General features: G+C 35.9%; 1 protein-coding gene across 2 annotated transcripts in view; it reads right to left on the reverse strand.

Moving 5' to 3' along the window:
- Nucleotides 1-12,219, reverse strand: part of GABRB2 (gamma-aminobutyric acid type A receptor subunit beta2) — a 175,589-nt gene that overhangs the window by 25,537 nt on the left and 137,833 nt on the right. For both annotated transcript variants that reach the window (XM_054217836.1, XM_054217835.1), the window contains exons 7-9: nucleotides 3,235-3,372; nucleotides 1,878-2,030; nucleotides 534-778 (exon numbers count right to left, since the gene is read on the reverse strand). In XM_054217836.1, the coding sequence (XP_054073811.1) occupies nucleotides 534-778; nucleotides 1,878-2,030; nucleotides 3,235-3,372 (536 nt within the window). The remainder of the gene's footprint in view (nucleotides 1-533; nucleotides 779-1,877; nucleotides 2,031-3,234; nucleotides 3,373-12,219) is intronic.

The following is a 12,219-nucleotide window of genomic DNA, read 5'->3' on the forward strand; positions in this document are numbered from 1 at the left end:
CAAAATTAAGTGCACAGCAAGTTGATGTTTTATTTCTGAGCAGTTTCTTATTTACCCAACAATATCCTGGGCAATTATACTGAAAATATGCAAACTTTTCAAGCTTTAAACACTTCTGTAGCAAATATTTCTTATCCAGGTCATTGGAAAGATTTATGAAAGTAGGTTAAATTTAGGCTTTATTTCCAATGTTCCATACAGCTCTTACTAGAATATCAGTTACAGCCATCATTTTGGATTTTTTCCTTTGGAAACAGATCAGACATTTAACTCTACTTCCTGACTGAGAAAACATCTCACAGTAAAGCTTAACTGAGCGCATGCTTTAGAAACAAGTCATTCAGTTTTCCAGGCTAGAGGGCAGCATTCATTGCTGAGGTGGGTAAGTACACTGCTCTGCAGAGCTCAGACAAGATCATAATAATCCCACTCCACTCATTTCTACAGAAATTACATTTTAAAGCTCTGTCTGGCAGAAGTGAAAGTCTGCCTTCCTGGGGCAATGCTAAAAATATATCCCCGTTTCAGTTTACCTTATTGACATCCATTCGCAACTTCTCATTGTTGGCACTAGCAGCTTTTTCTGCCGCTTTCTTTTGACGCTGAGGTCCCCTGCCAAAGAAGATGTAGTTGACCAATGCATACTCCAGCAAAGCCATGAAAACGAAGACAAAACATCCCATGAGGTACATGTCAATGGCTTTCACATATGGAATTTTGGGAAGAGTCTCTCGAAGATGGGTGTTAATTGTTGTCATTGTGAGCACAGTTGTGATTCCTGGAAAGAAGAATTAACAAGTCTATTGGTTGAATTCATTTTTATTTTCTAGCATAATAGCTCATAATATCCAAATGCTAGAGATGAAAAATTCCAGATTTTTTTTTCCCTGATGGAAAAACCCCAATATGTCCATATTTCTTGTCTTTCTTTTTGTGTAAAGCAAAGAAAATTCCACCTGTAATAAATTGTGTTAATCAAACAAACAGTAGTAGGATCCTGTGAGTATGTTTTTAACCAGCTAAATGGTAAACTTCTCTAAGGAGTCTCAGTTACAAATTACCAGCCTAGAGTCACTGTTATCTTGCTTTCTTCCAGCATTTTCAGGATATATGTAGTCTTGAATTCTTAGGCGAAAGTGCTACACAAAAAGGCCTGGTAAGACTCAGACAGTATCCTATAAAGTTTAAGTGTCAAATCTCAATTGTATTTTTATGGGGATTTACTTATTTTATCTATACAAGAGTTGTACTGGCAGGAATCAGTCTGATTTATACAAAATTTGGCAATAGATACTTATATTTATTTTTGTAACATGCTTGGATCCTCTGACGAGGGACACAGTATAAACAAACACACATGGGATTAGCAATGAGATATAAGGGTGCTCTAGAGATTGATTAGGGAAATGGTTTTGCGTTTAGAATGTAAGGTAACAGTAAGGAAAAAAACCCCAACTTAAGGAGAAGTTAGCTACACAACCCTAATAAAGCTTTATTTAATTCATACCTGAAAGAAAAAGCAATTTATAATCCATAACATGGTGCTGATTGTGTATTCTGGGCTGCCATGGGCAAAAGTAAACTAAATGCATTCTCTTTGGAGAAAAACTAGCAGTAAAACAACAACAGAAAACTTGAGACAGTTAGGCCAGTTCTGGATACGATTATACAGTTAGTTAATTCAGACATGAAATCACTTTAATTTTTATTTAAATTGTGATGATTTAAATACCAATTCAAATAATATAAAGCTTAACAAGCCAGACATAAAAAGATCTAACAGATTTATTTTTCAAATCATGCACTATCCACTAAGCCAGAAGCAAGCAAAAGCATTCAGCTAATGCACACTGCATGAGATGTGTAAAAATGCCTACCTAAAGCAACTCTTGCAGCTGAAGCATCATAATTAATCCAGAAGGAAACCCAGGACAGGATAGTGATCAGAATAGAAGGCATGTAGGTCTGCAGAATGAAGTAACCAATGTTTCTCTTAAGTTTAAAGCTGAGAGACAGCCTTGGGTAGGCACCTAAAAGAGAATATTTGGTATGGACATAATTTACTTGTATAAAGCCTGAAAACATTTTTCTGTCATTTTGCTTTTATTGTTTTATGCAACACAGAGTACATACAGAGTTGAAAGATCCAGGATAATCAGATGCAGAACTTCCAGCAAGAATTGGGATTAAATAATCTTTTATTCTAAGGGTACAAGGATGCTCTAAGTGCAAATCTGCTGGTAATCATAATATTCAAGAATCAACAGCGAAAATACATTTCAGAGCACTAAAGCACAGAAATACTTCTTCCCTGACAAGCTGCAGTATGCTTACTTCAGTGTAACCCTTATTCTAACCTTCTCTCCAAACAATGCAACACTTGTCTTTTGTCACTGGACACCAGAAATATTTTGGTGTATGAAACACTTGTTGAAATGGGTGCCAAGAGATCACTATTCAAATCCCATTTCTGCTTGATTTTGAAGAATACGGGATGCACAATCCTGTTACACTCCCTCCAAAGATGATTTCTATCCATTTCTAGAAAGTGAGGTTTGAAGATTCATTTTTTTTCAACGTACCTAGCAGCTTTCTCAAGTAGAGTAATAGCCCAACCCACCTCTTGTATCACTTGAATGATTTAATATGCCATTGAAATGTTCTATTTGTTTCTTGTTTTGTTTTTTTTTTTTTAATTTTATGAAATCCAACCTTATTTTCTACTCCTTCTCACAAAGCATCTTTTCAGTCTTCAGAAAGTCATATGCTTGCTAGCACAGGCTAACCTACAAATCCTGTGGAACAGGGATTTTAAAGGTTTTACAGCAAAGACAAAATAACTAGTCTAATACATCCACAGTTTGGCACAAGGAACATCTGGAAATAGTGAGAGAAAGGTTCGTAAACTTCCTACAGGCTGGGTTACTTCTTTTTGGGTCTAGGGCACTGAGGTGTACAAATGGCTTAATCAGTTTTCATAGGAAAACAGAAAATACAGCTCATTTGACTGAACCTTAACATGACAGACTACTGTATCCTCTTCATATGTTAGAGTGATGCCTTATACACTGTGAAACCTTTAATAAAAACTGTTCTGTTCAAAATTCACAGTTGCCACTCTAATTTATTCCTGTTTCTAAAATTTTTGCTCAGCTCCTGAACTGCATGTTGAGAATATACCCATTTCTAAAAGTCTTCCCAGTGAATTCCCCTTCTAGCTTCCCCTCCACAAACCTGTAGAGAAAACAACATTCTTGGTGATAAGCTTGTAGTCTACAATGGAGAACTGTGGCAGTTCGATCTTTGTCACTCCTGTGACTGCGTTATCACCCCCACGCCAGTAAAATTCAATGTCATCTGTTGTATAGCCATCTATAAAAACAGGAGCACACAGTTAAGATACACATCTCTAGTGACATATCACAGAGAACAGTCCAGAGAATTCATTCAGAAAATAACTTCAAATATATTTCTAAAAATAAACCGTTAATAACATAATGGATATAAACATACAGACAGACACAGGTAATTCTAAATATAATTTCAAATAGCGATCCTTGGTGGTTTTTAATCTTTGGTTTTTTTAAAGATATATTATGTCAACATACTAAAAAGCAAACCTTTAAAACCAAATTAGGACTACATACATCCCATATATAGATAGTAACTGTACATTCTGCTTAAGATAACTTCTGATCCCAAGGCTGGATAAAACAGTGTGCGTTTGCTGTAATTTCAGCGCTGAGGCTGAAACATCAGCACTGCTAACAGAGACATGACCAGGTCACCAAGAGAGGCCTGGAAGAGATGCTTTTCTGTCTTGTGCACCACGATCAACATAGGAAAGAGGACACAGAGTAATACAGGTAAGAGAGAAGTTCCGCGTACAGTTATCTCGTAATATTTGCTTGGTATGCTACGTACTTTATAATCTGACTACAGACGAAAAGGACTAACTCTAGTTCAAACCCATTTAGATTTTACTTATAAAACCAACATCATTCTTTTTCTGAAAATGGCTTGAATGCAATAAAAGACAGCCACATTCTGTGATGGCCTTGTAAGAAGCAAGTGTAGCATATGCAACAGCCATCACCCTGTATGGGGGGAAAAAAAAAAAAAGCAAGCAAAAAAAATCCCACCACCCACAAAAAAGAACCCCAGAAGACAGCACATGTTCCCATGGTCATAAAACATATGCATGAAATACAAATCTGGGTTCGCCAAATGGCAGCTGAGCTAAGTCCAGAGTTGGTATACAGAGCTGAGCAGTAAACACCAGAAATAAATCTGCTACAAAACCACAAAATAAGATATTCACGACGGTTTGTAGCCTTTTAAATGTTTTTGTTTTTGAAAATAAAAAGAACAACTCTGAGACAGAATAATGACTATGACCTTTTGGGAAGATGACAAAATAAAATGATATATATTTGACCTTGATTTAAATTCTCACTCACTGAAAAAGGAAAAAAACTACATACTAAACATCATTTTATAGTGCTCAAATAGCACTTAATTTCAAGGAATAATGCAGATATAAAACTGTTTCCACACATCATTAATTTTTGATAATCCAAGTATAATCCAGGTTGCACAACAACAGCTGAAGGCAAGTGAGTTTGAAAATATGAATCCAATAATCTGTAAAAACACAGAAACAACCAAAAAAAAATTATCCAACATACAGCAATTTTTAAAGTATTTTAGTAGTTAAATTCTTATAGCATATTGATAGCAATTCCATTTTTTTTGTATACGCAGCTCTCATTCTGTTTTTCACAGGGCTAGCAGAAAATCTAAAGTAGTTTTGGGGCAGAAAATGGAAAACTAATTTCCGGAATCAGAGCCATCTCATTCACATAGGACAGGTTTTAAATAGCTCAACAACATCAAGAATTCAAGATGGAACCTGCTTTTCTTTCAAAGTTGCTGACATTGACAGCAAAACTGATGAGAGAATAGATTTTTTTATTATTTTTTTTTGTGAAATAATTTCTTCCTTAATCTTTCAATTTCCCAATCTTTCAATTTATCCAAAAGTTCACTAACTCTAGCTGGTGACATCAACCAAAGGAAAAAAAGAAGCTTGTATCTTCTAAGCTTCAACAGTTAAGGGAGAAAATGTTCTACAATGGGGAACATGATATGCTTTTGACATATCCAGAACCCCTTAAGAAACAGAGTTGAAATTCACATCAACAAATAGCTTACATCAATGGCCACTACTTTGTTTCCCCTCATAACTTCTCTCGTTTCACCAAGAGGAAACACATCAAAGGAATAACTGAACATAATTTGGACTAATTAATTCCCACTAATATTCAGCTTCCCTCTTCGGCTTGGACAGTGCCATCAAAAAAATCAGCTAAATTCCTCTACGCTATTTTTTGTGAAAGAAAAAAAAATCTCATACATATCATAATCTTTGCATTTCTAATAAGTTATTGTTGATAGTCTAAAACATGAGAGGCCTGAAAAGGAGCCAAGATTACTGCGATCCGTCAGTAGAAGGCCTATCCTCTGTAATCAAAGCATTAACTGTGACTCCACAATCACACTGATGCTTCTTACTCACTTTATGATACAAAGTATGTTCAAATCTGCATTTTTAATCATCAGAACTCATCAGCTTTGAAGTTGTTTCATGAAGATCAACACGTGACTGAACTTTGCTTTTCGCTTACTGCAACTTTGCATAGTTATTTAGCAACACACATAGAATTGTCTCAGACAAAATGTACAGCCCAAAATTGTTGCATGTTGACTAAAAGATGCTGTATTTAGACATACGAATAGTTTTAGAACAACAATTTCCAACGACTAAGCAAGGCATCCTTAGTTCAGCCTGTTCAACTGATTTTGAATTGTTCTATAGTATCAGTTAAATTATTTCAAAAGAGTCAAATTACAGACTTACCTAGGAGACTGGAATTGTTTTGCTCCTGTGAGGAAATAATGTATTTTGCTGCTTAATTATGATTTTCTGAGACTGCCTAATTATATGAAAGCCTCCCTCCCTATCACTCATTTCTTCAATTAACCTTGTTCCTCTACAGTATAAAGATAGCAAAAGGTACACAATGGAAAAGCACAATACTTTAGAAGTTCCTTTTCTTGCAAAATGACCTGAAATACTGAGGCACTTCTAAGTATTGAACATTTTAAGAAATGAGGAGTACTTGTACTTAGCCATGTAATTAAGATTACCATAGTTTCTGAACTAACAGACTTGAGCTGTAATACAACTTGAAATACTTTGACAACATATTGTAAGCTTTAATTTAGCTTTTTTACGTTCATTACTTCTTGTGGTAAAAGTTTATATTAAGTTCTGGCTCTGACACTGTTAATGTTACACCTTGGTAACTCCTCTCCTCTCTCCTGGGTTGTGGGTGTGAATGTCTCATCCCGCCTGGCCCCATCCTCTGGTTCTCCAGCGGATACCTGTAAAAGCTGTATTTAAATTGTTATTTGCCACCTGAATCCGCTAATAACAAAGGCTGTTGTCACGTTCCCAAATACTGCATGGAAAGAAGGCTCTCTGCCTTTTCTGTGATGTACATAGGACCACCACACCTATTGGTGTACCTTCTCCCAGTGAAGCAGTTGTTTGACAGGAAGGGAAATTACTGTTAGCATTGGGGCACCAGCTGTTGACAAGTTGTTTCCACTCTCTGCAGGATACTGGATTCTAAGTACTGCTAGATCTGCTTCATTTGCTTTAAAGGTTCTTTCCCAGGAAGATCAATGGTACATGGATGGAGGTCATTAATGACTGTGTTTATGGCAAGACAGGCCCACTTTAATAAGCCATTTAAAGGGAACACATTTGTTTCAGTATTTGCGTGAAACACAAATCCTTCATTCAGTGCAGTAACTTCTTTGGTCATTTTTCCCAGGGTTACATGGTATAAGGAATACGTGCAGATTCTGCAGACCTGAAATTCATCAGGTTGTCATGATATCTTTTACTTTTCTGGTCACAAGTCTATCTTCAGAAAAAAGGCAGACAGCTTACTTCTGTTTCCTTGTCTATCACTACTTCATATTTGGCAAGTCTCACTCTAGGCTTTCAGAGAGAAAAAGAAAATAAAATCTAATATAAAATAAAGGAAAATGAACAAATTGGCTGATACTGAGATGTAAAAGCAACTATATGCTACGAAAAATATAAAAAAAAACCTTAGAGAGTTTAGAAAGAATAATATTACATACCTTGCTGTGAGGGTTCACTCTTACTTTGTGATACTGCTGAGTTTTGCTGATATTCTCTCTCAAATCTACCCTGCCCTCCAACAGCAAGCTCCAGATTCTAATACCATTTACTGAACTTGGTGGGATTAACCAAAGTAATTTATTTAATTTTGAGGTAATTTAACTGTTAAACTTCATCGTAACTAATAAATCAACCTTTTATTTTTCTTTCTGACAAAATAAATGCTAAAATAAATTACAGCAAGAAAACCCCCCACATTTTTATGTATCAGAAAATCTGTTTACAAAAAGCTCAAATGGCTCTTCGTTTCACTTTATATTTTAGACCATCTGTTAGTAGAACATAGTTTCTGCCCATTTGCCTATACGTGGTTTGGCCTTGAACTGTCTAATCATACCAGGGCTCACGCAGGAAAGAACTCCAGGGTTTATGTTTCAGCAGACTGCCAAATGCACCAGCATTCCCCCCCTGCCAGGAAGATGTGGTTAAGCTTCTCCTTGTATTCTTACAGCCTTAATACTAAGCAAATATTGACAACTACTTCTTGAGGAGAGCTGAACTCCTTTGAAAAATCTCACCCAAAAGTTCAAACCGAAGATTCCAAAATACGCAGCTTGGGGCTTGCTTTGGGGAGACTGTGCAGAACTCCCTGCTGCTTAAGGCACGTACGCTGGGGAAATGCTAAGCTGAGACTTTGACACTGAATGACAAGACTTGTTAGTAGGTATCGATAAGAAGAATTTCAGGAAATCTCTTCAAGCTTTCATTACAATATTTCTCTCCCTTTCCAAGAAGGATAAATTACCCCATTCATTTCATAACATGGAGAAGGAGAGAAAGAAAATTATAGTCATCTGCAAATTAATGCTATTGTGTACTGCTAAAGTACCCAAAGATAATTGGATATAAGTCTAATATCTGCAAAACATCTGCCAAAAGAGAGAATGGGCCTATTCATGTCTCTAGTGGATGTTTTACAGATAATTAAGTCCAATTACCTGTGGCTATAATAAACTGCATCTGCAGGTATTTGGGACTCAAAACAACTCTACTTACAAGTTAAAATTATTTAAAGACCAACCAATTTAAAATAGTAATAAGCAGTCTAGAAAGAATAATCTATGGCTCTTGACAAGAAAAAGGCAGAATTAACGAATGTCAGCGCAATATTTCTAAATTACCAGCTCACATGTCAGTAATGTAGAAAGTAAAGCATACTAAACCCAAAAATGCTGCAAGTCATTTTTGCAAGAATCTGAGTTTAGCACAAAACACTATTTGATTTAGATTGTAAAAGAACTGTTGTTTTACTATATATTGAATTGTATGTAGCACTGCTACCAGAGCAGAGAATCTGATTGATTGCTTTTTCTTAAATCATTTATATATCATCAGCAGCACGATTTGCTTCACATTCAGAAAGTTCAATTTCTCATTTCTGTCATGCATCACACACCAGCAGTCAACCAAATCAATACATCGTCCTGGCAATATGGCACCAATCCTGGGAGAAGCAAAGCATTCTCAACTCCCATTAACACCGTCAGGGAGTTTATCATTGCCTTTAGTTCAAGGTGTGACAGAGGATGAAGCACTGTAGAAGAAAAATAAACAACTAGTAGAACATAACATAAAAACTTCTTCATACAGAAACTACAAAAATGCCTATTTGTTTCCCAGTCTATTTAAGAGAAGTCAAAGTTTGGAAATTCTTTATATACATACAACCTAAAATGGAAGGTGTACCATTACCGGCTGAGCATCAGAGTATTTAGACACAAGACAGTTACCAGAAACAACACACAATGGAAAAAAAGAAGCCAACTTTTCTAAAAAACTCAGAATTTATCAGTAGGATTCACTGCCTCACAATGCTTTTGTTTGTCCATGACAGCTGGGCTATATTTTAGATTAATATTTAGATACACATCCACAGGATGTAGGAATTCAAGTGGTCCGTATTACTAATGCTGTGGTAGCACCTGCAGACTAAAGATAAGACATTTGTTGATTTGTGGGGAAAAAAAAAAAAAAAAAAGACATAAACATGCAAAGCAGTGAAAATGTGGCTAAAACATAGAGAGGATTCTGAGGCCATGCGTTAGCCCCACTTTGCTCTGAACCATTAGCAAATTGTCTGAGCGTAGCTGGAACAGCGTTGGGCACTACATCACGGCCAAGCTAAGGAGAACTACTTCAGCATTAACAATAGGACCAAAGGGTCCTGCTGGAAACTGTCTTAATCCTAAACCTGTCTGCTCAAGCTTATCCAAAAAAGCGTCCCTCTAGTTCCATCTTTTATCGGCCATTCTGGACATTATCAGCACTGAAGTACAATGAAGCACAATTTCAACCAGATTTTTGCTGCACTGTCTGGAGGCTCAGTGAAAGCTGGAATTACACAGTCTTTCTGATCACCTGAGGTATTTGTCTTTTGCTCACCAGTACAAAACACATAAGAACTCAGGTTACAGCAGGTTCTGGAATTAAATACTATTATAAAGGAATCATTTACAAGAAGAATAGCATATACATTGTGTTACATAGTTACATTATACACACTGTATTTTTGAAAAACAAAACAAAAAAATCCCACAGAATTACTTTACAATATACAAAAATCCGTGGACTCATAGGGAGGAAAAGACTACCAAGCTAGTGACTTGTAGGGGAGAATTAAAGTCAGAGTTTGTGTACTGCTGAACACATTTGGCATCAGAGAAACTGGAAAAAGCACATCGTACTTGTTTCTCTCTTGTCTTTCTCACTCCCCCAAAATTCTGCATAAAAGAATACCAAAATTCTTTTTGCATTTCACTTCAAAGACTTTCCTCCCCTAAGGCTTTGAGGACTTGGATACAAAAGAGGATATAAAATTTTCTGACTACAGTGAAATTCAATTGATTTTTAGATTAAATTGGTAACATTCTCAAAAAAACATTATCTTCAAGTTGTACAACTAGTTCCTTACTGGAGAGAGTGGAGTGGGAACAAGAAAGAAGGGAAGAAGGAAATATGACTCCAGAATTACTGTAGGACAGTATATAGCTATTAAACAAAAAAAAAAAAAAAAAAAAAAAAAAAAAGAAAGGTGTTTTGATGGACAAGTGAAATCACAAAATTGATTCCAGGGCTCAGAGTGGGCTTTTCACGGAGTTAGCAGAACCAAGTTTAATTTTCATGTAGGCACTTCAAGCCTGATTTTTTACTTATGGTAAGCCTGGTAACTTATAGAATAGGATTTTAGTTTAGCATGGGTGACATTAAGAAAATGTTATGTGAAGAAAACATGGGTGGTGACTGTTGCTGCTATAAAGATCATAGAATCATAGAATGGTTCAGGTTGGAAGGGACCTTAAAGATCATCTAGTTCCTACCCCCTGCCATGGGCAGGGACACCTCCCACTAGACAGGATAGCGCTTAACATACTTCTTTCTCACTTCTACTAATAGTAAAATTATAAAGAAAAACATCCCGTGATCTATAAATTTCAAAAAGCAGATTAGTGTACATTACAATTCTGCAGTAAAGTTTATTAATTCCCTATTAACAAAAAAGGAGTTCCTGAACACACAGGTAACTATATTAAATATGACAAATCTGTCTTATATGTAAGAGACTTTTTAATCGGGGGCGGGGGGGGGAAGATTAGTTTAATTCATAATTAAAAGTAGAGTATGGTAGAATACTGGGAAGCTGAATATTGAGAAGCCCAGGATAATGGTCTATTTTCTTGAAGCTCAGTTTGATTATCAGCTATACAGAAGGACCAAGAAATTTACTTTCACTTCTCATAAGAGTAGATCTTCAAAGACACAGCAGGAAATTGCAAGATATAACTATGAGGATGATATCAATTGTTGCTGAGGAAAGCAACATTTAGGCAGAAATAACAAATTGCTGGTTAAATGTGAACTGTAGCTGATGCAAGTACGATAAAATGAATACATCAATTCTTAAGCGATCTATTTCAATGCCACTAAATCACAAAATGAACAGAACTCAAGTGAAATAACCATTTTGAAAAGACAAGTGCAATCAGGTGAGCAGACAACGGACTTTTTTTCAGTAATCTACAAAGTGAAAATATAAAGTATTTACTATGTTTCAAGACTTAAGAAAATGTTACTGCATCATTCATAACTATTTTCTTCCACGCTTAAGTCAATGAAATCAAGTCAAAGTTAAATAAAAAGAATAAATATCTTCAATATCATGCTTTGGCATCGAAAACTGCTTACAGAAAAACGTTTGTTTCACCCAGCTTACAAGATTTAACCTTAATGAGAAATTAAGCACATCTCCCAGGAAGCTGAACTGCGGTATACACACTGAAGGACTAACTCAGAATACCGAGAGACTACTCAAGACCTACTTGATCTTTCTACCATACCCCAAAACCTCCAGTGCAAAAAGGACGATAATTAAGTGCACATATTTAATATACAGGGCTAAAAAATCTTCACCTGAATAAAATTCAGTAAATGAATTATTCATCTCTTAAATGTTAATTGGATCACTATATAAATTCCATAAATAAACAGGTGGAGAAGAGCTCTCTTTGACTGTGATACTTCCAGTGGATTTCTGCAGTGTTCTGTTAACTTACTTCCTAAGAAACTGAATAATTAAACATGTATAGTATAATAAAAAAAAATCAACTGCATAAAACTTCTAAAAGATCTACAGTACCTTTTTTTGCATAAGAACCCATAACAATTGGATAATCTGATTGAGCATGGTGAGGGCCAAATCACCCATGAGAAGTCAATCAGAGCAGTTTTGGATGAGTGGAAGGAAGCCACAAATACCTGAGGCAGCAAATACCATCATTCTGGTCTTCTGCTATTATCTTGGTCATCTTGTTCTGTTGACAGTAATTTCCACAACCAGAGCAATTTTGAAGACCAAGACCATGCCAAAGCATGATCTTGAACCTAATCAGCCTTTTTCAGCCTCTGCTTAGTCTTCACTCAGCAAGTCTCCTATGCCATACTTG

This window comes from Rissa tridactyla, chromosome 11, assembly GCF_028500815.1.
Source record: "Rissa tridactyla isolate bRisTri1 chromosome 11, bRisTri1.patW.cur.20221130, whole genome shotgun sequence".
NCBI classification, from domain to species: domain Eukaryota; kingdom Metazoa; phylum Chordata; class Aves; order Charadriiformes; family Laridae; genus Rissa; species Rissa tridactyla.